The following is a 24,657-nucleotide window of genomic DNA, read 5'->3' on the forward strand; positions in this document are numbered from 1 at the left end:
CCGATTTTTATATCCCACTCATCATATATACCTATACTAAACTTGCATAATATATAAAACATATAAATGGGATTGAATGCATTATCCCCCTTCCAACTTATATAAATAATAGTAGTAGTCAAAAAAAAAAACAAAAATGTGTTTTGCATTTTAAAATATTTCTTTATTTTTTAAAATATTAAATGCAATTTCTAAAGTATATTGGAGATTCTATTATACGTGAGTATTATATTCACCAGACTGTCTTAAATGCACATGTATGTAGGTAATATTATATATTTATGTAATTTACGGTATTATGAAGGGTGATGTTAAAACATATGGCCAAATATGATCGAAACAGTAATAGGAGAGTGCATTTTAAAAATATTTTTGTATAGAGTAAAAATTAAATTGGAGTGGTGAGACTATTTTAAATATTTTATAACAAAAGATTGAGATTAATATTATGCGTTCAAAGAATGTCAATGTCACGAAACAGAATAGGAAAAATTCTGACACACTAACAGTTCATTCTTCTATGTCCATTATATCGAGGCAGTTGGTATATTTTCACGATTATATTTGCTATTTTTGTGAATTCATATATTTGAATCAGAGCAGTGGCCCTTCTTTACTAATTTGACAATAAGCTTCTAGAATTATGAGCTACAAGTATAATTAAAAATGTTTAATAGTTATTAAGTCGTTTTTCATTATTAAGAACAGGATTATAAAATTTACATTCCATCTCCTAAATAGTAGGTATTCTTTTATACCGTAATTATTGTTGATACAATTAAAGGATCAATTTAAAAATTAAACGCAAAACCTTAAATTGAAATTTTAATTTTAATGTTTTTAATAACAAATTTGTAACATTTCTAAATGAGAAAAAACTGTTGCCGACAAAATTATTAAATTAAATATTAAAAATAATTTTATTTCAAAATTCTCTATTACCTCAATTATAAAAATTTCGTATGTTACATTTTAATTTCTTTTTAATTAAAATAATTTTCAATCTCTATTGCTATATGTTATTGAATATTTATTTTATATAATATCCGTTGTCAATATTATTAAAAAATTTTTTGTTATAAGTGTAAAAACCTTAAAACCGCAAAGGGATTGATGATAAGAGAAAATTTTTCATAACTTTTCATTTTAACCACAAAAAATACGATTGGCATACACAGAATAACTAAAAAAATAAAAAAATAATTCATAAAAATAAAATGCACCTGATATAATGAGCATGTACAAATTTTATATATGTACAATATGAGTAAATGCATATTGTTATACCATGCATATAGATATACATTTAAGGATAATTATATAAATTTAATTCTCATATTGCATTCTATATGTAGATTTTGTACCACAGAGAAAATTACGGAAGTTCTGTCTGGTTGTTGCGGTTTCTGCTACATTTATAATAAAATCCAATATTATATTATTATTAGTTTAGTGGTGTAGTAAAATGTGCAGAAATTTAAATTCACACATTTTATTTTTAATCCATTCAATCTCCTACATATCGTTTTATTCGTATATATATTTTGATAATTATAATATAAAAATCATTTATGCGTAATATAGCCTTCGATGATTATATTACCAAAATTTAATAACTGTATGGTTTAGTTAGCATCAATTTAGAAAAACTAAAACTTATTTTTATAATTCTTTTTTTTTTATTAGAAAAATTAATTCTATTTTCCTATTTTATTTCAGTGTAAACACTAATGGTGCACATGGTATTAGCGATCCAATAGATATAACAACAAAAAATTCATCATCAACAACAAAAAATATATCTGCATTTAAAACATATAAAAATGATTCAATATTATTTTCTGATTCACCGCCATTAAGTGATCAAATATCAATTTTATTTCCAAAGTGTAAACCAAAAACTGATATTAATTCAAATCCAATTCAACAATTAAATAATAATAATAATAACAATTCAAATAATTCACCATCTTCATCATTATCAAATACAGAAGTAACAACACCCACTACACCATTATCTCCAATTCATCAATCAATAAATTCAACAACACTATTACATCAACAACAGCAACAACAATTAACATCATCATTATATCATCATTATAATCAACAGAATAATAAAAATTCAACATTATTATCATCATCATCATCATCACCAACAAAATCGAATACATCTGTTATTATTAAACATCAAAGAAATACAACAACGGTAACGACAACAACAACAGCAACAACAACAGAACCAACTACTTCACCACCAGCATCATCAAAATCTTCATCACTATCAACTGAATCATTATCATCAGCTATAACACCTAGAATATCAACAAATCCGTTTTTAAGTGGTGCGATTTCAGCAAATTTTACTGGTGCTCATCAAGACGAGCATATAACAACATATTATTATAATAGTACAGCATTATCGCAATTACAACAGCAATTAAAAGATAATCATCTTAATAGTAGCTTTTTTGCATCTACTCCAATAACATCAACTCCAGTATTAACAAAATCAACATCTTCTATAACACCATCAATAACTACAGCAGTAACATCAATACCATCAACAACATCAACATTAGGTATTACAACAGATATGCCGAGAAAACGTAGTGGTTATCATCATAGTGGTGTTACAACAACACCAGCAACAGCAACAATACAAACTTCATCATATAATATGAATTCAACAACAAATTTAAATAATAGTAACAGTGGCAGTTGTAATACTACTAATCTCATTAATAGTAATAATGGTGTATCAAATACATTAAATTCAATTATATCAAATAATCAAAATCCTTTTATAAATAATAAGGATATAAATGGTTTAAATATTGGTACAGCTGTTGTTACATTAACAACAACATCAACTTCATATGGTAATGTAACAACATCAACTACCACTACAACAGCTATTAATTCAACTAATATGAATTTAACAACAACCCCACCTATAACAGCATCATCACCAATATTAACAACAACAGCAGTTACTACAAATAATTATTGGGAGCCTAGATATCATAATAATACAACTGCAGTTATAACAACAACATCACCAACCATAAATAAATCAGTATTGAATTCACCTGAATTGCATTTAAATGAACATCATGAATCTAGAACATCAATAATATCAGCCCATCATAATAGTTATATGCAAAGTAAGCACATTAAAGTTGGTCGTAGTCCTATAAGTCATTCATCATCTGGAATTGTTATTAATAATAACAGTAGTAGTAATAATAGTAGTAATAATATTAATAACGGAGCATGTAGTGGTGCTAATAATAATAATAATACCACTACAAATATTATCATCAATAATAGTTGTAATAGTAGTAGTATTGCTAATGGATTTTTAGAACGTGAAAGAGATATTAGAGATAGAGATAGAGATAGAGATAGAGAAAGAGAACGTAATCGTGAAAGAGAATATTCAAAACGTGATTATAATCGTGAACAATTACATCGTGAACAGCAACAGCAACGTGAACATTATAGAAATAATGATTTAAGGCAACAACAACAACAACAACAACAACATCATGAACAACAGCATCAACAGCAACAGTTGAATAATTCAATTGAACTAATGGATACTCCAACTCGTGGAATTGCTGTTGTTGCAGATGGTGAAGTTGTTGTATTTGATGATATTACAGAAAGTTGGCAAAGTAAGTTGTTTTTTTCTTGTCAATTTTTTTTTTCTTTTGTTCGTTTTTCTTTTCGTTCAAATCGATTTTGTATCAACATTTTTTTCCTGTTATCAATGTTGAAAAGGATAAAAGAAAAATAAAAGTTTTGAATATTTTATTTAACTTATTTGAAAGTTAAAAAATCTTTTTTTAAAAGAATCTCATGACACACGCATTCATGAATATAATATGTACATATGTAAATATTTTAATGCATATACTCGTACAATAATATAATATATTATTGTGTATGTATATGTAAAATTTTATTCAACATGTTCAATTACATGAAAGTTAAAAAGTTTTTGATCTTTTATATGTATATATAAAAAAAAAACAAATCGTCAAAATAAAATAAGTTTATATTTTTTTTAGTTAAAATTGAAAATTTTTTAAAATCAAATTGTTCTTAGTATCATAAGTTATACATATTTCTCTCAATGACAATTCAATTCAAACAGAAAATTTTTTTAAGAAGAAAGCATAATTATATGAATTAAGATCACCCAATAGCAACTGCTGATAAATTTCTCTTATGATGCTATACTTTCATTCAGGGTTCATAGTCCAAAGATTAATTGAGAAAAACTCATTTAGATATTCCCATTTATAATTTCCCCTGGAAATGTTATGGTTTCTCATGAAATTCTTAAAATTCCAATTAATATCATTCGATTAAAATATCAAAATCACGATCATCTTTTAAATCTCACAAATACGAAAAGAAAGCGAGTAATCTGATATTTAAGATGTTTGTCAGCTTCAAAACATTTACAAATGCTTCATTTTTCATTCAATATTTATAAAAACAGAAAAGTTACGACAAAAATTTTCTTATCAATAAATATATTTGTATATTTTTTAATTAACCTAATTAACTATATACAATTCCATGTTATTGCATCCGTTAATTACATTTTTACTCCTTAAAATATGCAATAAGAGTATTTCTATTCGCCTTGTTTTAAAACGTATTCCTTATTTAAGGAAAACAATTATTGGTTCACTTCGAATTCATTAAATTTATAAAAATTAAAAATTCCTACAATATTTTTATTTACTTTTAATAAGTAATTAACATTCTAAACTAAATTCTTTTTAAACAACATACTTTTAGAATATGAAAATTTTGCATCAAAAGTATAAAATATGAAAATTTCACATCTTTACTTTTAAAAATGAAGTGGATATAGAAAGTTTTCAAGTATAGCAATATGTACTTAAATTTTAAAATATTTTCACATAAACAAATATTTTTAAGAAATCCAAAACTTTACATTTCGCAATGAAAACTATATCAGAAGAAATTAAAATTAAATGGAAAATCAACAATCAAAGTTGTTATACGATAGTTCAGAAGAAGAAGAAGAAGAAGTCAAGAAAATTATATAAAAAAGAAAACTTTCGAGGTTAATTAGAAAACTTTAATTTTTCCATTACATTTGTTTGAATGTATATTTTATGTATACTTATATATTTCAAAGTCATAGAAGTTTTCAGTCAATACCTGAAAAAATGATTATTGAAGAAACTTATAAATATTAAATGAATTTTAGTATTTAAATGTGAATTAAAACTTATTAAAAAATAATTTTTAAAAATAAATTCTGTAAATGTTTTTAATTCGAATGGCAGACAAATTAAATCCGAATAATTTTAAAATTGGTATACAGAATTTTGCTTTATCCTTAATTTATTGCAATGAACAACTCATATTTTGTTGTTATGAGTAAATAGTGTTCTGCTTATAACTTGATTTTAATTAAAGTTTTCAAAAATATATAAAATTTATTTCTTAAGAAATTCTGACAATTTAATTTTAAAGAGTTTTCAGAGTTCCATTCTATGATTCCAAAGAAATAACAAAATTGCAATATTATAAATTATTCAACTTGCAAATCTGTAATTATAAAATGCCATTAAAAATAATTTCATAAATTTATATTTTATTTTTTTTTTTTATTCTATAATAATTCAGAATATTTAATTATACTCTTTTATAATTATCGTATAACATTTCGAGATAAATGACATTAATGAATAAATTAATAAGATTTTTTTTAAAAAAAAAAATGTACGTAAAAAATTACTTTATATGTAAATCTTAAAATTTGCAGAAGTTCATTCATACATTTTAAAAGAAAAAATCAAATTTACATAATAATTATTGTTGAATATTCAATTTTTTTTTTCCGATTACAAAAATCAATGTTGCATATGAATTTCTACTAGACAACAATTAAAATTTACAAAAAATTTGCTCTGATGAGAATGAAAATGTTTAGTATATTGTGCCTGATCTCATGGACAAAGGTCACTTTATTTATTATTAAAATAGGTTTTTTAGAATAGAAGTTGAATTGTTATACCATCCATAGTTATTGAAGATTTTTATAAAAAAAAAACTCTAGAATTAAGCAATATTTACATTACTCGTGTAATGCTTAATAAGGAAAAATTGTCTCCTTAAAGAAATTATATCGGATATTTTTATTCCTTTCTTTAATATCCAAGAAGCTGTTTTAATATTAGACACGTTTAATTCACGTTTGCTATCACGTTTAATTTATTAAAGTTTTTAACATCAAATCGATTTAATTTAATTTGCCTTATTCCAAGCTAAAAATATGTTTGGGAATAGGAGAAAAAATTTTTATATCAAACACCTTATGTCTTGTTTTTACTATTTCTTATTTATGTTAACTAAATGTAATCGTATTAATTGTGATATTTGACCCGAAATACGCGAATAATAGCCCAAATTTCGAACGAAAACTTTAAAATTTAATTGTGATCAATATTAACATATATGACAACGAAACCAATCGCTTCAAATAAAATTTTCAAATTTAAAATAAATTTAACAAAAATTAATTTCAAATTTTAAAAAAAACAAACACTTTAAAAATCACCCAATATTACGCACACTTTTTTAACCCTTGTCTCGTATCACGTTCTTAATTTTCTATAACTAAATTATATGAGAATTTTTTATTTTTCTAAATTTTTTGATCTAAAAGAATAATCTCATTAATTTAAATTTAATTTCCGAAAACTTTTTAAAAATTTTATAAATTTAATTTTTTTCATTTCTTCAAATATTTGAAATTTCTGGATAAAAATAAATTGTTTTTGTTTATAAATTCTTTTTTAAAGAGAACTTAAATTTAATTTTATTTCCAAATTTAAATAATCTTCTTTAAAAGTTTATAGAATAGCTTATGGTTGTCCTTAAATAAAAGGCAAAAAATTAGACCTTTTTTTCAGTACTAAATACATAAGAAATTAATTTTTTAATTTGTATGTGAAACTTTGAGAAAATTTTGATGAACAAAAATCCTTCCGGATCAAAAAATAGACGAAATTTTTTAAAAATTTGTAACTTTTTCCATTTGCTTTTTCGTTGTAACTTAAAATAGAAATTTCGTAATTAATATCTTAAATTTACAGTGCTAGAAATCTCAATCAGAAACAATATTTTTTCTTCCCAACACATTTTATTTGAAATGAGAAACATTGCGCCCTGTATTCCTGCACCAGCTCATTACGATTTTATTTTGCAATGAACAATTTTAAATATTTTTAACTATGATGATCTTAAGATTTTGTTGAACAAAAATACTATTTAATATTTGGTTTATTAAAAATCAAACTGAACGAGAAGAATTTACACGAAAAATAATTTACAATGGCTGCTTTTGAATTATTACATGCAATTTTACGAAAATGTATATTTCATTGAATGGAATTCCTTGTATAACAATTCAATAAATTGTATAGTAGTAGTTGTAGTAAGAGAGAGGGGCCCCCGCCTGGTTATCCATACGAATTCCATGCACTAGACCAACAGAGAATTGTATAACAAAAAGAAATAAAAAATTCTTAAAATATAAGAAAATTTTCAGAAAAAAATCTTAGATACTATTGTACTGAATTTTTATTAATCCGAACCCAGTTAAACTCAATTGTATGTTAGAATGTTCGTATTTGGTTTCAAATTACAACCGAATTATTTTACTGCTCTGTCTTTGCTGCTCTTTATTATTTTTCTAATAAAAATATTTCTCTTTATGACTTAAATTTTTTTTTGTTGTTCTTTTTCTTATAAAACTTTTAATCTATAAAAATTATTCAAGTCATTTGTTGTTGTCATAAACAGATTATGTTAAATGATTTTTCTCTCTATTTCTCTTCATTTTGCCCCATTATGTTCTCATATACATATTGCTAGGAATTGACAGTATATCATATATGTATGTATATACATGGGAAATGATAATATTTAATAGAAGCTAAATATTTACATTTTGCATAAAATTTTCCACCTCATAACATTACTTAATATTGAAAATCCTTGTAAAATGTAAAAAAAATGAAGCAATTTTGCCATTATTGTTCACCATTTTTCTTTTTCTGTTTCTTTTTTTTGTTCTAATAAAATAAAGTCCTAGTTAATGTACTGTTACATAATATTTTGCAATCTAAATTGATCTGATTATTACAATTTACAACTTATAAAACTACAGTTTTGCATTATTACAAACACATTTGAAAAATATATGTGAGGACCAAAAGGATATTCAAAAAATTCCATAGAAATTTGAAAGTGTGAAAAATTCGAAGAAATTTTTTTTTTCTTCAATAACTTATTTTGAGATAAACTCTATTAACACATCTCTTTTTTTTCTATTTTTCTCAAATTTACCACTTCCATCTTTAAATTTTTAATGTTTCCTTACCGATCCTTAAATACTTAAATTTTCTTTGGAAATTAAATCTTTTTTATAATCGTCTTATTTTAAATAGTTTCTTATGACTTTTCTTTATATGGGAAAATAGGAAAGAAAGTCCAAAATTTCGAGTGGATCCTTAATTTCCTCCTCTTTTTATTTAATTTTTTTTGTTTCCTCGCCTTTGATAGAGAATCTCACATATATGATTAAGAAAAAAGGGTTTTTTATGTTTTTTTTTCTTAATTTTGTCATTTTTATACGTTTAATTTTTTTTTTTTAATTTTGAGAATTTATAGAAAAACTCATTCAATTGAGTAAAAATTAAAAAGAAAGAAATTATAAGGAAAAGAAGGATTCGAAAAGATTTTTTTAAAATGATTAAAAATTTCGTTGGTCAAAAATGTTTAGGGTAATATTTCATGAATTTAATTTAAGGATAATTTAAATTTATTTAATTTTAAATATTTTTTGAACAGATTTGTAATTAATAATTTTGATCAGTTACTTAGGCAATGATGCCAATTTATTAAGGTTTTTTCGTATTTCAAGTTTATTTTTTTTCAATAAAATATATTTCTATATTAACTATTTGAAATATTTCAAAATTTTGCTCTCGAAATCGATATAAGTTTATACCAAAAAATTGCAATTGCCTCTTGGAAACTGCTGTAGCCAACTTGTTTTAATTTCTATAATACGCTTAAAAATTTCAATTAATAGAAAGCGCTTTTGTAAGGAAAAATTGTTTTCACGCTTTCCAGCCTTTCCGGTTTTGTCATATCGGACCTTATTCCCTGGATATTGTAAACCACGTTGGAAATAGGATTATAAAAAGAAATTTATAACATTCCTTTATTTTTCCTATAAAAAACCTTTAATTTAATTTTCTACGAAAAAATACAAAGAAACCATTTTGTTTAGTGCGGATTAAAGGACTATAATTTTAGGTTAGAATTTCAAATTTATAACTTTTATTATAATTGTAAGAGAACATTACATGAAGATAGTATGAAAAGATTCATTTTTATTCCATTCAATGCAAATGCAATTCAAATATTTTAAACATGAATTCGTACTATCCAAATTTTAGAATTTTCAATGAAAGAAAACAACAATTTTCCTTTACAACACTACTAAAACCCAACAATAGTAAAATTTTATATATAATTAAATTTACTTCTACTTGTATACCTATAAAATACAAGAATTCTTTTATTACGTTGTTGTAAGGTAAAACTTGCCTTCTCTGTAAGAAATTTTAAAAGTTATAAGCCGCGACACAAACATAACCAATTATAACGTTACTTTTTATTAATATGAGTCTATATTGAACTAAATAACATACACGAAATTGGAACAATAAACGATCATCTTTAAAATAATTTTCTTATAATTATACGCCTATAACACCGTATTTCTGGTCTTAATTACTATAATTCTATAATAATTGCTTTTATCAGCCCTGCATTGTATTCAGCCTAATAAGATGCATACTTTAAAAGTAATATCCTATATTAACTGCATATAAAGTACACATAACTTAATCTCGCAAATGTGTTTAAACATTCAATTAAAACTTGTCTGCATTTTTAATTAATATTAAACGTACTACGTCACTTCTTCCTATAAATTCGTACCCTTAATCCTATATATACAACTTTAATTATTGGTTTTTTGTTTTTTGATAATCATTTTATGAAATGAACTCCTTTCAACCTTACATTTTTAATCTTGATTAACCTTAATAATTTTTTTTTTTTTTTTCAAATTGATAGATTAATTATATAGGATACCTTTAATTAAAAACTAAATAAATACAACAAAAGAAACAAAAAAAAAACAAAACACAATAATATTTATACAAAAGTTTTTTCCAAAGATTTTTCTAAAGATCTCCATCTTTATTTATAGTTTCTCCTCTTTCAGATTTACGTGTTACATCCGATCATAGCCCATTAACAGTAGCAAATATTAAAGATGAATGCTTAGAGAATAATTATGATAATAATTATGATATAAATAATATAAAATATGAAAATAATTATAAAAATTCGAATAATAATAAAAATATAAGTAATTCAAATAGTAACAGTAAATGTAACAATAACAGTAAAAGTAATAATAATAATAGAAAATATTTAGATAGAACATTTGGAAGATTAATAGATGCTAAACATGGAATTATGGGTAATATTTAAATATACAAATTAATTATTTGAATGCTAAACTTAAAAAAAAACTATATTATTATGTTTATTTAAAATACAATCGAACAAATAAAATATATTCGCATTTGTGTAAAAAAATGCATGGGTATCGCTAGAAACAATATTCATTAACGCTATTGAGAAAAAATTATTTAGACTTTTCGCTTAAGATCATTAAATTTGCATTATTGTTTCTAATAAACTGTAATTTTCTTAGCTGACTCTTATAGAAACATACATAGTTTTACGATAAAAATCCTGAGAATCAATCTGAATTTTAAGCTGAATTGTGAAGAACTGCTAATTGTACAGTTTTACTGCACTTCTGATATCAGTGAGGCTAAAGTCTTAAATGTCCTAAAAAAAAAATTATTTCGTATTTATTAAAAATTATTTTTAGTTTCTATAAATAGCAAAGTTTCTGCTAACGCCCATGCAAATATTTACAACCTTTACGGTTTCTATACTTTATAAGATACAATTCAAATAATAGAATACGTGAATTGCTTTTATATATACACAAACACATACAAAAACAATGCTTTTTAATTAACTTTCTAACTTTTTATTAATTCTTTACTTTTCTTTTCTATTATTGTTTTTCTCCCATTATTATTTTTCCACCAATTTCGGTTTTTTTTTTCTATTTCATTGTAATTTTCCACTCATCGATTTCGTTTTTATCATTATTAACGCCTAATACATATGCAATTCATCATCATTTAACAAACAAAAAAAAAAATCAAAAAATAATTTTACCAATTTAATCTTATACTTTTTTAAAAATAAATAAAAAAAATATATATACCCACAATGAAATCGTACAATATGAAAATATTGTAAATAATTTAGAATACGAGGGTTCACCAAGACGTATTGGCGGACAAAATACTCCTGATGATGAAGATGGTGACGATGAAATTGAAGAAGAGGAAGAAGAAGAAGAAGAAGAAGATATTGATAATAATCAATCAATGCAATTGTACCAACATAATTTAAATGGTAAATTATCTTCCAATAATAGTCATCATCAACAACAGCAGCAGCAACAACAACAGCAGCAGCAGCAGCAACAACAGCAACAACAACAGCAATCAATGTATCCGGCAAGACCAGGGTTTCCACAGGTAATTTTATATTTTATTATTTTACAAATTCGAATTCAAATACTTTTCATATTTTATTGTATACAATTGTAATTGAAAAGCGTACAAAATTTCTGAAATTTCTAAGACTTTAAAAATTTAAACTCTGTTTCACTTAATACGGCTTATACTTTAAAACTATATCAATTCCATAAAACAGAAGAAGTAGGTTTTACAACTCTCTTAATGAATATTCCTACAACAAAAACTGAAAAATTTGTGGAGTTGATTTTTGTTTGATAATTGACAAAAAATTACTCTAGCAACTTTTACGAATTCTTCTCAGAATAGCGGCTATAATACTAAATTCGTTTGTGTAAAATTTGCGACAGGAACTTTTTATTTCTGAACTGTTTCTGAATTTTTGAGAGATTTTTGAATTATTAGTTTGATTGAGTCGATTCGGAACAAGAAATTTTCTAGATAATATAACTTATGAATATCCATTTCAAAGAAATGAGTGCAGAGGCCACGAAATTAAAAAATACTTTTCCAATCACCTAATGCTTTCTACGTGCATATCATACTAATTGAGCTACGAAGGACTTAAAAAATTATTCGCAATTCTACTTTTGTACTTCAAATTCATTAATCTTGAAAGCTGAAGAATTTAACCATGAAACTTTATTAAATTATACAAAAATAATTTAATTAATTATAACTGAAATAATTTAACTAAAAAACATATCTAAATTTAAATATAAACCCCATTTCAGGTTGATACCCACGTAAATCAACATTTCATTTAAAAGTTTAAATTCTAGAATACTAAAGCTACAATCATAAGATTCAATTTAAAAAATTCTAGGAAATTTATTGAAAAAGGATATAAAAAAACCTGAATAAGAAGGACACTTTATAACATTCCTTTATACATTTACGCAACTTATACTGCTATAATACCCACAAATATTTTCTAAGTAATTTTCATCAAAGAATTAAATTTTCTCATAAAAATAAACTATACATAAAAAGTCAAATCAATTTAAAACAAGTAAAAACGTTTCAGTCGGTATAAACCGATTGAATTATACCCTGCACCTTTCGTTATTGTGTAGCAATTACTCGAACCTGTGAAGTCATTCTATAGAAACTTCACGGATATGTCTGACCTATAATTGGACATCCGACTGCCAAGTTTCATGAATCTGACTTTATAATTTTTCCAAATATTTAAAATTAGCTTTTGGAGTTGTATGGCAAGTACCTGAACCTGTCAAACAATTCCATCAAAACTTCACAAATATATCTGATCTATAATCGGACACACAACTGCCAAGTTTCATGGATCTGACTTTATTATTTTTCCAAATATTAAGAATAAGCTTTAAGACTTGTATGGGAGCTACTCGAACCTGTCAAGCAATCCCATTAAAACTTTAGAAATATGTCTGACCTGTAATTGGACACACGACTGCCAAGTCTCATGAATCTGACTTTATTATTTTTCCAAATTTTTAAAATAAGCTTTTAGATTTGTATGGGAGCTACTCGAACCTGTCAAGCAATTCCACTAAAACTTCAGAAATATATCTGACCTATAACTCGACACAAAACTGCCAAGTTTCATGAATCTGACTTTATTATATTTCCAAATATTTAAAATTAGCTTCTGGAGTTGTATGGCAGGTACCCGAACCTGTCAAGCATTTCCTCTAAAACTTCACAAATATATCTGATCTATAATCGGACATCCAACTGCCAAGTTTCATGAATCTGACTTTATTATTTTCCCAAATATTTAAAATTAGCTTCTGGAGTTGTATGGCAGGTACCCGAACCTGTAAAGCAATTCCTCTAAAACTTCAGAAGCATATTTGACCTATAATTGGACACATGACTGCCAAGTTTCATGAATCTGACTTTATTATTTTGCCGAATATAAAAAATTTTGCTGTTGGAGTTGTATGGCAGCCACCCGAACCGGTGCAGCTATCCCATTCTAATTTTTAGATCATGTGTAGAATATAATTGGACACATATATACAAAATTTTATATTTATAGCTTTATTAGTTTTTGAAATATTTAAAATAAACTCTTTGAGTTGTATGGCAGCTACCCGAACCCGTTGTCCGAATTAGTCCAATAACAATAGGGCTCGTCCTTGGCACAAAAGAAAAAACTTGTGAAAGTTTGGTGTCGATAGCATTATTCGTTTTTGAGTTATCGTGCGATCGGACGGACGGACGGACGGACGGACGGACGGACGGACGGACGGACGGACAGACGGACATGTCTAAATCGACGCAGAATTTTACGCTGAGCAAGAATATATATATATGTCCATACCGCAGATGACTCCTTCAAGTAGTTACAAACTCCATACCAAAGTTAATATACCCTTCACGAAGTGCAGGGTATAATAAATCAACTTTTCTATTGATACCCAATACCTGTACTTAGTCACACACAATCAAAAGAAGAAGAGAGTTTTTAAGAAAAAAACAATTTCCTATTTACCTCTCCCTTTTTATCTTTTATATGCTCTTTTGTTTTGTAATTTTTTCTTCTTCTTACTTCGTTTATTTATTATATAAATATTATTTATGTTCTTTTTTTTATTTATTATTATTATTATTTTTATTATGTATTAGAAAATAGCTTTACCATATGGGGTCCTTCTTCTTCTTCTTAATTTATATGCAAAAGAAGTAAAACCTCAATAGGATACAGGAAAATTTATTTTCTTTTGCTCTTTTTAATAAGTTCTTTTTTATATACACACATTTAAGAGTACAGAGAACCATAACTTTTACAATATCGTATAATCAAAATCGCACATCAATCAGATATTTTTACATCATAATACTAAAAAATACTCCAGGTATAAATAATAAGAGTTAGTAATGAACATGAACAACAAACAACATAACCACACACACATAATGGTATATAAATAAAAAAAAAAAAATTTAAGATAAAAAGAATAGGTTTTTTTTATTTTTCGGGTTACCTTGAGCGGTTTATGTGCGGTTCAATGAAGTCAAGAGAGATAGAGAGAGAAATAATTTTAAATTTTTTTCTTTTTTGCTAGAAAACTATTTACATCCGGTTGCCTTAATCTTATATGCTTTTAAAATTTGTTATATTTATTTAACAATAATTTTCATCTCTTCACAGATACTTTATATTTACATAGGTAATATTTTATACAGAGTGCTTCGAAAACTTCCGTATTTAAAATATTGAATTAATTCCAAATTAAAACCAATGAATTTCTTGCTCTTTGATTTTACTGCCCTTATTTATTGCTGCCTACTAGTAACTGCTGTGAACGTCAAATTTTACTCTCTTTTGTTTGTTTTGAATAGAGAATGGAGTGATTCACGAATAACGTTACAAACTGTTAATAATATCTAAGAAAATAAAATTAAGAATATGTAAACTTACAAATTACGCCCCTTAATTCTCAGAGGGTACATAAAATTTCTTATGTTTATCGGCAATACCGAGTTAATTGAAGCTTTGGAAATAGCAATCAATGTGTAATTGATGATATTCCGGCTGACAAAAACCGAAAATTAACATAAAACTAGGCTTTTGAATATTAAATCGGCAAAGGCTATATGATCAAATTAAGTGGTTATATAAAATTTAATTTAAAATCAAAATTTTTGGTTCGGAATGTACAAAGCTTTAGCATTTTTTGTGAAAATGTAAAGGTTTTCGTACATTTTATATCTGACATAGCCAAATGATCACTAACTTTCATTCAAATGGTTGATGTGCTCAGCTTCAAAATATAAAAAATGTCGTTTTTTTTCGAGTTGCTGCCAAATAATTTCAGTACTAATTACTAATAATTTTGTAAATAAAAATTTTTTTACCCAGTCCTACCCACCCTATCAGTGCTACCTTACCTTTGCACCCGCTCCGCCCCCCTCTCACCGACCACAATTAACAACCTATTTCAACAATTTGTTTGTTTCTGTTATGAATATTGTGCTTAGTGTTTGTATGCGTACGTAAAATGTACTCATAAAATGTGTGCATTTAATTTTAAGTGCAATCTATCCGTTTTTGTTTTCCTTTTGTCTTTTTATAGATACTCAATTTTCAAATGATTTTAAAATTCCCATTTAAAATTTTTTCTTATTTTTCTATATATACATAGTTTTTTTGTTTTTTTTTTTTTAATTTTGTATGTGTAAATTTTTTTCTTATTCCCATTTTTTTTTATATATATATATAAAATATAGCGAATCATTTCAACACCTCAAGAATCTCCACCACCATTATTAACAAAACAGCAATCAAATAATGCTGAAGATACTAGTAATGATGTATCTGAAATTGGCACATCATCAGATATGACAACATCTGAGCCACCAAAGTCATCAACCTTTGACTACCTGTATGAATTTAGTGAAACACGAAAAGTTCTTGAAGAGTTCTTTAAGTGCCCATCAAATGATGAAAAACCAATTGAAAATGGAAGTGATGTTGACAGTATTGTAAGTTTATATTTAATATTATATATGTGTATATATATATATAGATAGATATCGTTTATATATTTTTTTTAAATAGATTTAAAAAAAATATATACATAAATAGTTTTTAGGGGTCGATGTTCAATAAAATAAGAGACGACTAGGTTAATGATACTTTAGAATGTTAAGTTCCTCAATATAAAAATTGTATCTAACACCTATATAGTGTGTACAATTTTTGTAATTTTATTTGTTGGGTTTTTTGTTCAAACTAAAGATTTGAGGGTTCATTTGTTCTTTTCAACTTAAAAAGGTTTTACACTAAACACTATAGTAATAATATTGAAAATGAATGAAAATGAGAGAGAAACCACATTTTTTTATATATATGTAATTTTTTTGAAGTTTTTATCCTTTTTTTATGCTAATATTTTTTTCCTTTTCCTTTTTTGTTGAAAAATTTCCCTTCGACAACATTATCAAATTTAGTGCTATTCTCTTAACTATATAAAGAAAAATGTTGAAAAATTTCTTTTTTGTTAACGCATCCTTGAATATTTTACAAAGCAACCGATGAATTTTACACACACATTTATATCTTTATGTTCACCTATGTCGGTATTTCTAGAATTGATTCCTGTTGAGGATGTCGTTGAAAAACTTATTGATAGAATTGTTAGTAAATGTGCACTGATCTATTTATATACATAGTGTGTCACCTTAGAAAGCTATTCACAGAAAAAAGAAAACATATTTACTATTTCTAAAGAATAGCAAATGAAAAGCATGCTTTTAAAAGTGATTTGTCAAAATATGATTGATCGTAAAGGCTTCATATAAGTAAAATGAATTGAATTTACCAATTTTTATTAACATTATCGAGATTAATTTATGGTTATATATACTTTAATAAAGCTTTAATAGTGCTTCGAACTAGATTTAAACCTGGGGCTTTACTACATAACTCGATTTTCGTATTCGGAAAAATGATAAGGTAGTACCAATCAATTTGTACAGTACTACCTATCCATTTCTACAAATATCAAAATTATTTCACGAAAATCCAATTACATAGTAAAGCCCCTAAACCCATACCCCATTCCAGTTAAATTTATAATATACTTGTATGAAATTATTTCGATTAATAAAACTTTGATTTGAACTTGATCCGTCCGAAAATTCAGTTCAAACTCAAATTTTCAATACAATTCCTTGATCGCCGCTTAGAAATTTACCTTTCGTATTTTATGTGCTTCCTTAAAAATGAAATGTGAAAAATTCCATAAATATATAAGCTTATATTGTCAGCAATCATATAAGTTAAAGTGCAAAATATAGGCATTGGAACACATCATAGCTTCATCGGGTACAGCAACTAGTTTCTTAACGCTTTTGATAGCTTTCGTTTTCAAAGCGATTTTTCGTAATTGTTTCCTTCAATATCAAATATTTGAATATAGAATCAGGGTTTAGAATGAAATATTCACTTTAAATGACGTAAAATAAGAATACTTTTCAGGGAAATTAATTTTGTAAATTTTTAACTCGAAAAGGGATAAGGACAAAAAAGGAACCTTTTTTTATCGCATCACATTGCATTAATTCAGAATTTTCATCGAATCTCGAACACCTAATTGTATATTATATATATATTACCGCAATTGTTTCAAAATGATATAAATCCTACTGAAAGAAAATTTTTATTTAAAATTTTCTTAAAAAATGATATCTTAAAATTCCTGCCAAAAAGATTTCATACAGTTATTAATAACAAAATCTACTCAGATGAAACTCTAATACATATACATACATATCTACATGTTCTTACCCATATAGTACTTGAAAAATAAAATCTCTCTTACCTCTTATATTTAAGTAATTAATTTTCCTTCATCTTTGGATAAATGGAATTTCATAAGTATAAGAGGGGAGCGATAATATCATAATTTTTCTTTTCTCATAATTTACTTCACTTTGCCCAATTTTTTTGCACACAATTTTCTATTTAAACACTTTGAAGCAAAAACATTTTCATCGCCATTTTAATAATCAAAAAATGTAAAAAACAAGGAAAAGAAAAAAACTGAGTAAACAAGAATTAAATATTCTCTACAATAAATTCCTAGATTTCACTTCGCATCTTTCTCTTAAAAACATTTAAAAATAAACTAAAAATAAAATACTCGTAATACAGTAGAACTCTTATTTAATAAAACCAAATAAATTAAAAAAAAAAATATATATATTTTTGGCTTTCAAGCCAAATACTGGCAACTAATTCGATATGGAACAAACTAATTGAAAAGGTTTTTAATAAAGGAATTGAAAAAGAAAAATAGCGCGGAATTTCTATAAACTAGGCTTCAAAAGAAGTTACATGGCTAAGCAAGAAATACTTATTCAAGCTTGACTATATTACATAAAATGAAGAAAAACTATAGCACGTAATTTTCCTAATTTAATTATATTTTATAATAATTGATTCCACTATATTAAAGGATTAATTAATAAGTCAAATTCGAAAATAGAAAATTATGGAAATCTTGAGTTTCTTGTAAATTCAATTATTCCGAAATTCAATTATTTGTAGATTCTACAGTATTTGTGAAAGTAATCTAAATCCAAAGATATCGAGATATTTCTGCTCTAAATTATAGCCGTGAAAATGGATTTGACACTATTTTAGTTAAACACACCTTAAACATTATGACTGCAAAAAGAAGGCCTTAGCTGTTTACTGCTCGCATTATTTTAATTTTGCTCACATTATTCTCCATTAATGTCGGAAAAATATAAAAGAACTCAAAAGTCTAATAAAAAGAAGCAGATAAAATTGCAAGTAACATTCAAGAGTACAAAGAGTTAAAAAAAAATGTCTTGTTGAAAAAGTGTCCTATATCCTTGTTACATAAAAATTCTTTTGTTATTATAATTTCAAATTCTGTTTTTTTTTTCTTCTTCTTCTTCTTTTCCATTACCACCGTATCTTTTTTCCTTACATTGTGTTGAGTAAACTGTGTCTGGCAGGTAATAAAAAAAATGTGCAAATATAAAAATAAGAAAAGTAAAAGAAGTATAAAAAAAAGGTGAAATAATTCTTCTAGATTCCATCATTTAAAGGATTCTTTTTTATTCGGTTGTTTCTTCTTTTTAAATATTTTAAAAAATTTTTTAACAACGATGATGATATTTTCACTTAATTTATCCAAAAGTTTGTACTCGGTATGCCTAATGCGAAAAAGTCCTTAGGCAAACAAATTGTGATAGATTTGTAATTTTGTTGTGTCTAAATGAATTTTTGGAATTTGTTCTTAATTAACAAAGAGATTTGAGTTGTATGCAAAATATTTTTGCTTCCGAATCTAAATCCAAAATATCAGAGCAATGTGTTGAAATATTGTGCTTGTTCCATTTCAAGTTTTCAGTTATTCCTTTAATACAAATTGCAGAATTTAGCAAATTTGGCCACCCTAAATTTTATCGAAACACAAAAATGCAAGTAAGAACTTTTTTTTTCAAGAAAAAAAAAATTATCCTCGTAAAATTTGTTCCTTCCTTTTTAAGGTTTTTTTTTTGCAAAATATCTGTAAAAGTTTTTATATCATTGTTATTATCGTGTTACATTACAATATAATGTTAAATATAACAGAATACACATAACTACATAAGTATACACCTTAATATGCACGCCTTTTTATAAATATATTTTTAATTTTTTTACTAAATCTCTTGAGTCCTTAAGGTATGTGATTATTTCAGAAAAAATTCAAAATATGTTTTTCTTTTTGCTTTATTTTTCCCCTTCTATAATCTTCAAAACTTTAAAAGGACATTCAGTATGAATTTCGAACTGATAATATATTAGACAATAGAGAAACAACAACAAATAATTATATTGGGCAACGTTTAGCTGGCAGCCCAATTGAAAATTATCATCATCCATCAGATTTTCCAAATCATCTTAATCAATCGCAACAACAACATTTAGATGATGATGACGATATTGATATTGATGATGATAACGATGATAATATAGATCTTTCGCATCCAAATTCACATCATCATCATCATCAGCAACAGCAGCAGCAACAACAACTGCAACCACAACAACAACACCATCAAAATAACTACTATAATGGTATTGTTGATAATAATCATCATAATGCTCATAATCATTTAAGTTGTAATAATAGTATTGATGAAAATATTGATGAATTTGATAGTAATGATGGTATAATTGATATTGATGGTATTAATAATGAAAATTTAAATGGTCTTTCATACCGTAATAATAATAATAATAACAATAATAATAATAATAATAATAGCAGTGGAATTGGAAATGGCAATAATAGTAACAATGGTAGCATTACCGATAATATTGATATTGCTAGTATTGATGGTTTAATGGCATCAAACAATTATGATAAAGATTTAGATCATCATTCACATCATCATCATCATCATTTACAACATCATCAGCATCAACCAGACATTGATTTATTTTTGGATTCAACTAGCCGCAGTAGTGGTGAATTACAATGTGATAATTTATTGCAAGATGGTATTAATCAAAATCGTATCCAATCAAGAAATTTTCGATATTCACCTGAAACAACTGATTATGATTCAAATTGTGGTGATCTAGATAGTAAGTTGGGTTTTTTTTTAATTCTTTTAAAATATTGTATAACTTTTAAATTTTCTCTCTTTCGCTCTCTTATTATTCTTAATTATAGGTTTATCGGGTGAATTCAATGGAATTACAAATTATTCAAATTATGCAAAATATTATGCTGCAAGTATGCCAGTACTTGAAGATGGTTTATCAAGTGGTCATGCATCTGATGCTGAAAATAATAATCCTCTTCCGTCATCAAATTCATTATCACATCAACAATTACATCAACAACAAACACAACGCTCACTTGAACAGCAATTACCACAACTTCAACCACCTACAGGGATTTCAATGTTAATGGATACAAAAAGAATTACAATTAGTGATAATCCTTCAGGACCAATTATAACACAACATTTATCTACAACCAATATATCGACTTCGTCATCGACTACATCAACAACAACATTTACTGGTGCAACAGAAATACAACAACAACAGCAACAACAAAATAGAAAAATTACATTAACACCGAATGATATTTTTACATCTAAAATGTTGAACGATACAACTAGTCCAATCAAAATATTAAATAAAGATGATTTATTATCAATTCCTACAACATCAATTCCAGTAGCATTGACATCAACAGCTGCTTCAGCAGCAGTCAACAATATTAATTGTAGTGGTCGTGATTCAGTTCGTTCAAATAGACGTGGTGAAATATTAGGGCAAAGCCCAATAATGAATAATAATAACATTATAAATACTTGTAATAATAATGGAAATGTGACAGGAACAACAACAACAGTATCAACATTAACAAATTCGTTGACGACAAGCAATAGCAATAAAGTTTTCAAAAATATTGATCCCGATTTAGACTCATTATATTCGATTAGTAAGTATTAATAAAATATTATAATTTCCCATATAATATTTTTCGTTTTATAATTAATTTATTTTAAATTTCACTTTGATTTTCTTGTATCATTTTAGGTGTTTTTCATCGTCAAGATATAGTTCAATTGACACCGCCTCCACCAGCCCCAGCCCCACATCGGAAACCAAATTTATTAGGTAATGACTCTCCACAACAACAACAGCAACCACAACAGCAGTCACAACAACAGCAGCCACAACAACAAAACATTGATCACATAACATCACCAATAATTTCATCAAATTCTTCATTATTGAATAATCGAGATTATCGCCCAACAACGGGTACATCATCAGCAACAAATGTTTTGCAACAACGTTCAAAATCAATTCCAACATCTAATAATAATATTCATCATACTGAACGTCAGCAAAGAAGTCATTTACCACCACCTCCACCGCCTCCAATTCCAGATCGTAATTCTACTTCACCTTTAATTGCTAACGAAAATGGTATTTTAAATAATAATTCTAATATAACTGGTGTCATTATTGGTGGTAGTGGTGGTGGTACCGGTAGCACTAGTAGCGGCAGCTCTGGTATTTGTCTTAATTTAACTAATGATTCACCAATATGGGTGCCTAGACATTTAGAAAATAATAATAATAATTCAATAAAAAATAATAATTGTTCGAATTTGATTAGTAATAATAGTCCATCAATAAATTTAACTGTACAAGATTCAACATCTGAAACGCATTTAAAAAGTTTAAGCGCCGATGAAGAAGAAGTTGATACAGATTTAGAAACAGATCGTTTACTTGGTCATCAACGATTAGATGATCAAGGTTTTTATGATGAAAATAAAGCATGGAATGAACGTAAATCATCAAGATCATTGTTAGGAAAATTTTCACCAAAAGTTCAACAAAGTAGTAAATCAAATACATCAAGTTTATTGAGACAAGGTTTAAATTCATTATTACCAACAACGCCGGAAATTCCATCACCATCATTATCTCAACATCAGTCACAACAACAGCAACAACAACAAACACAACAGCAATCACAACAACAACAGCAACAACAACAACAACTTACACCAACATTAGTTGTACCACAATCAACAACAAATAATATATCATCGTCAACAACCTTATTGGGGTCATCTTCTGTCACAAAAAATACAACTGCTAAACTTTTAGATATTGGTGGTTCAATGTCATCAGCATCAGAACATAGTGAAAAATCACCAGATAAAATATCAAATGATATTCAAAATAATTTGGTAGAAAGTCCCGAAGGATCTAATAAATCAAAAAAGGATAGCGATAAAAAAACTAAAAAGAGTAAGAATAAAGAAGGTAAATTTGGTTGAAGATTTATCTTCTTACTTTTTTTTTTTTTTTTTTGATTTGATTTAATAGTTTTTATTTAAATTATTAAAATTTGAAGAAGAAAAAAAAAGTAAATAAGTATTCGGTTTTTCCCAATCATAAAATTAGTTTAAAAAATTAAAATTTATCACTGTATAAAGAAACTTTAGTAAAATTATGAAAAATATCGATCATTTGAATTCACACTCCATATATATAATCACACTATGTTTTAACTATAATTTTGTGACATCGATTTTAATTGTAAATATATAAAGATCATTAAATTCTAAAATATTTGAAAAAACTCAGAAATCACAAGCAAATTTAAGCCAAATATTTTATCTAGTTTAAAAATTGTGCCTAATTAAAAGGTAAGTGCTCCAATCAAAATATTCTTTAATTAAAAAATTATCATCAGTTAGAAATTCTTAAAGCAGCAATATCATGAATGAAAGCAATTATTAACTAATTATTTTTCTTAAATTTCATATTTTCTCTTTTGAATGTAAAGAGAAATTTAAGTTAAAATAATATAAATTTTCGTTTTTTATTTATTCTTTAATAGCGGTAATAATTAGCAGTATAATATGTTTCTCTTTTCGCATAAATATTGAGAATTTTATAGTAGAAGTAAAATTTCGAGAAATAGGATCTAATATTGGATCTGGTAGCAGCCTAATCTAAAAATATCTAACTTGTGTAATTAATACTTTATAAAAGAACCAAACAAATCATCAACGTTCGACCCACAAATTATATACGAAAAATTAACATTTATTTATTTCCGACACTGTGACGTTACCGTTTTCATTCTTCTTCCTTACCAAACGTAAAATATTATGTACTCAAAATTATATTTGAACTAATACAATATTTTTTAATTTACTCATATAATATTTTAATAGCTGAAGAACTATATTTTACGAGTATCTCTTCGATTCAACATTCTGTGCTCTTCCTTTACTAAATTACTTGTCTTTGTTATTTTCTTACAATACAAAATGTAAATGTTTATACTCGTAGGTACCAGCCGTATAGTAAGAAATTGAAAATAATTTTATATTTAATGAAATAACTTTGTATACTCTTGTATAATAAGATTTGATTTAACAACACCATTTCACTTAAGCAAATATTCATTATAAAACTTATAATTATGTAAATATAAATACATAATGTAAATATAATAATTATATAGTTTATATAATATAGAAAATTCACACTGTTAGTATATTACAATAATAATTGTAGTAATTTTTCTTTTAGATTACAAAAAAAAAATGGAAGCATAGAATTTCGTCGTTAAAAATTTTCCCCCCTCCACCTTTACAAAATAATACAGAAATTAATTTAGTTTACTGTTACATGTAAAATTCATAAACTGTATTTATAAATACATTATTCACACACGCCCATATACTCTATCTTTAGATTTTCTATATACATATATAATAATTCATAGTTCAAATTTCATATTATATTACGTATATGTGTTTCATAATAAATTATATTCTTATGTATATTGTACATTTTTCACTCAATATTGTATTAAAA

The 24,657-nt window shown here is 25.8% G+C and overlaps 1 protein-coding gene across 8 annotated transcripts in view; it reads left to right on the forward strand.

Annotated features, from left to right (window-relative positions):
* Positions 1 to 24,657, forward strand: part of LOC129605537 (uncharacterized protein DDB_G0283357-like) — a 107,817-nt gene that overhangs the window by 73,657 nt on the left and 9,503 nt on the right. For 2 of the 8 annotated variants that reach the window (XM_055515355.1, XM_055515356.1), the window contains exons 3-9: positions 1,720 to 3,680; positions 10,346 to 10,621; positions 11,494 to 11,768; positions 15,987 to 16,241; positions 20,049 to 20,871; positions 20,960 to 21,742; positions 21,841 to 23,088. In XM_055515355.1, the coding sequence (XP_055371330.1) occupies positions 1,720 to 3,680; positions 10,346 to 10,621; positions 11,494 to 11,768; positions 15,987 to 16,241; positions 20,049 to 20,871; positions 20,960 to 21,742; positions 21,841 to 23,088 (5,621 nt within the window). The remainder of the gene's footprint in view (positions 1 to 1,719; positions 3,681 to 10,345; positions 10,622 to 11,493; positions 11,769 to 15,986; positions 16,242 to 20,048; positions 20,872 to 20,959; positions 21,743 to 21,840; positions 23,089 to 24,657) is intronic. The other 6 variants (XM_055515358.1, XM_055515360.1, XM_055515357.1 and 3 more) reach the window with 5 other exon arrangements.

Source organism: Condylostylus longicornis, unplaced genomic scaffold (assembly GCF_029603195.1).
Source record: "Condylostylus longicornis isolate FDR11 unplaced genomic scaffold, ASM2960319v2 ptg000013l, whole genome shotgun sequence".
In the NCBI taxonomy this organism is placed as follows: Eukaryota; Metazoa; Arthropoda; class Insecta; order Diptera; family Dolichopodidae; genus Condylostylus; species Condylostylus longicornis.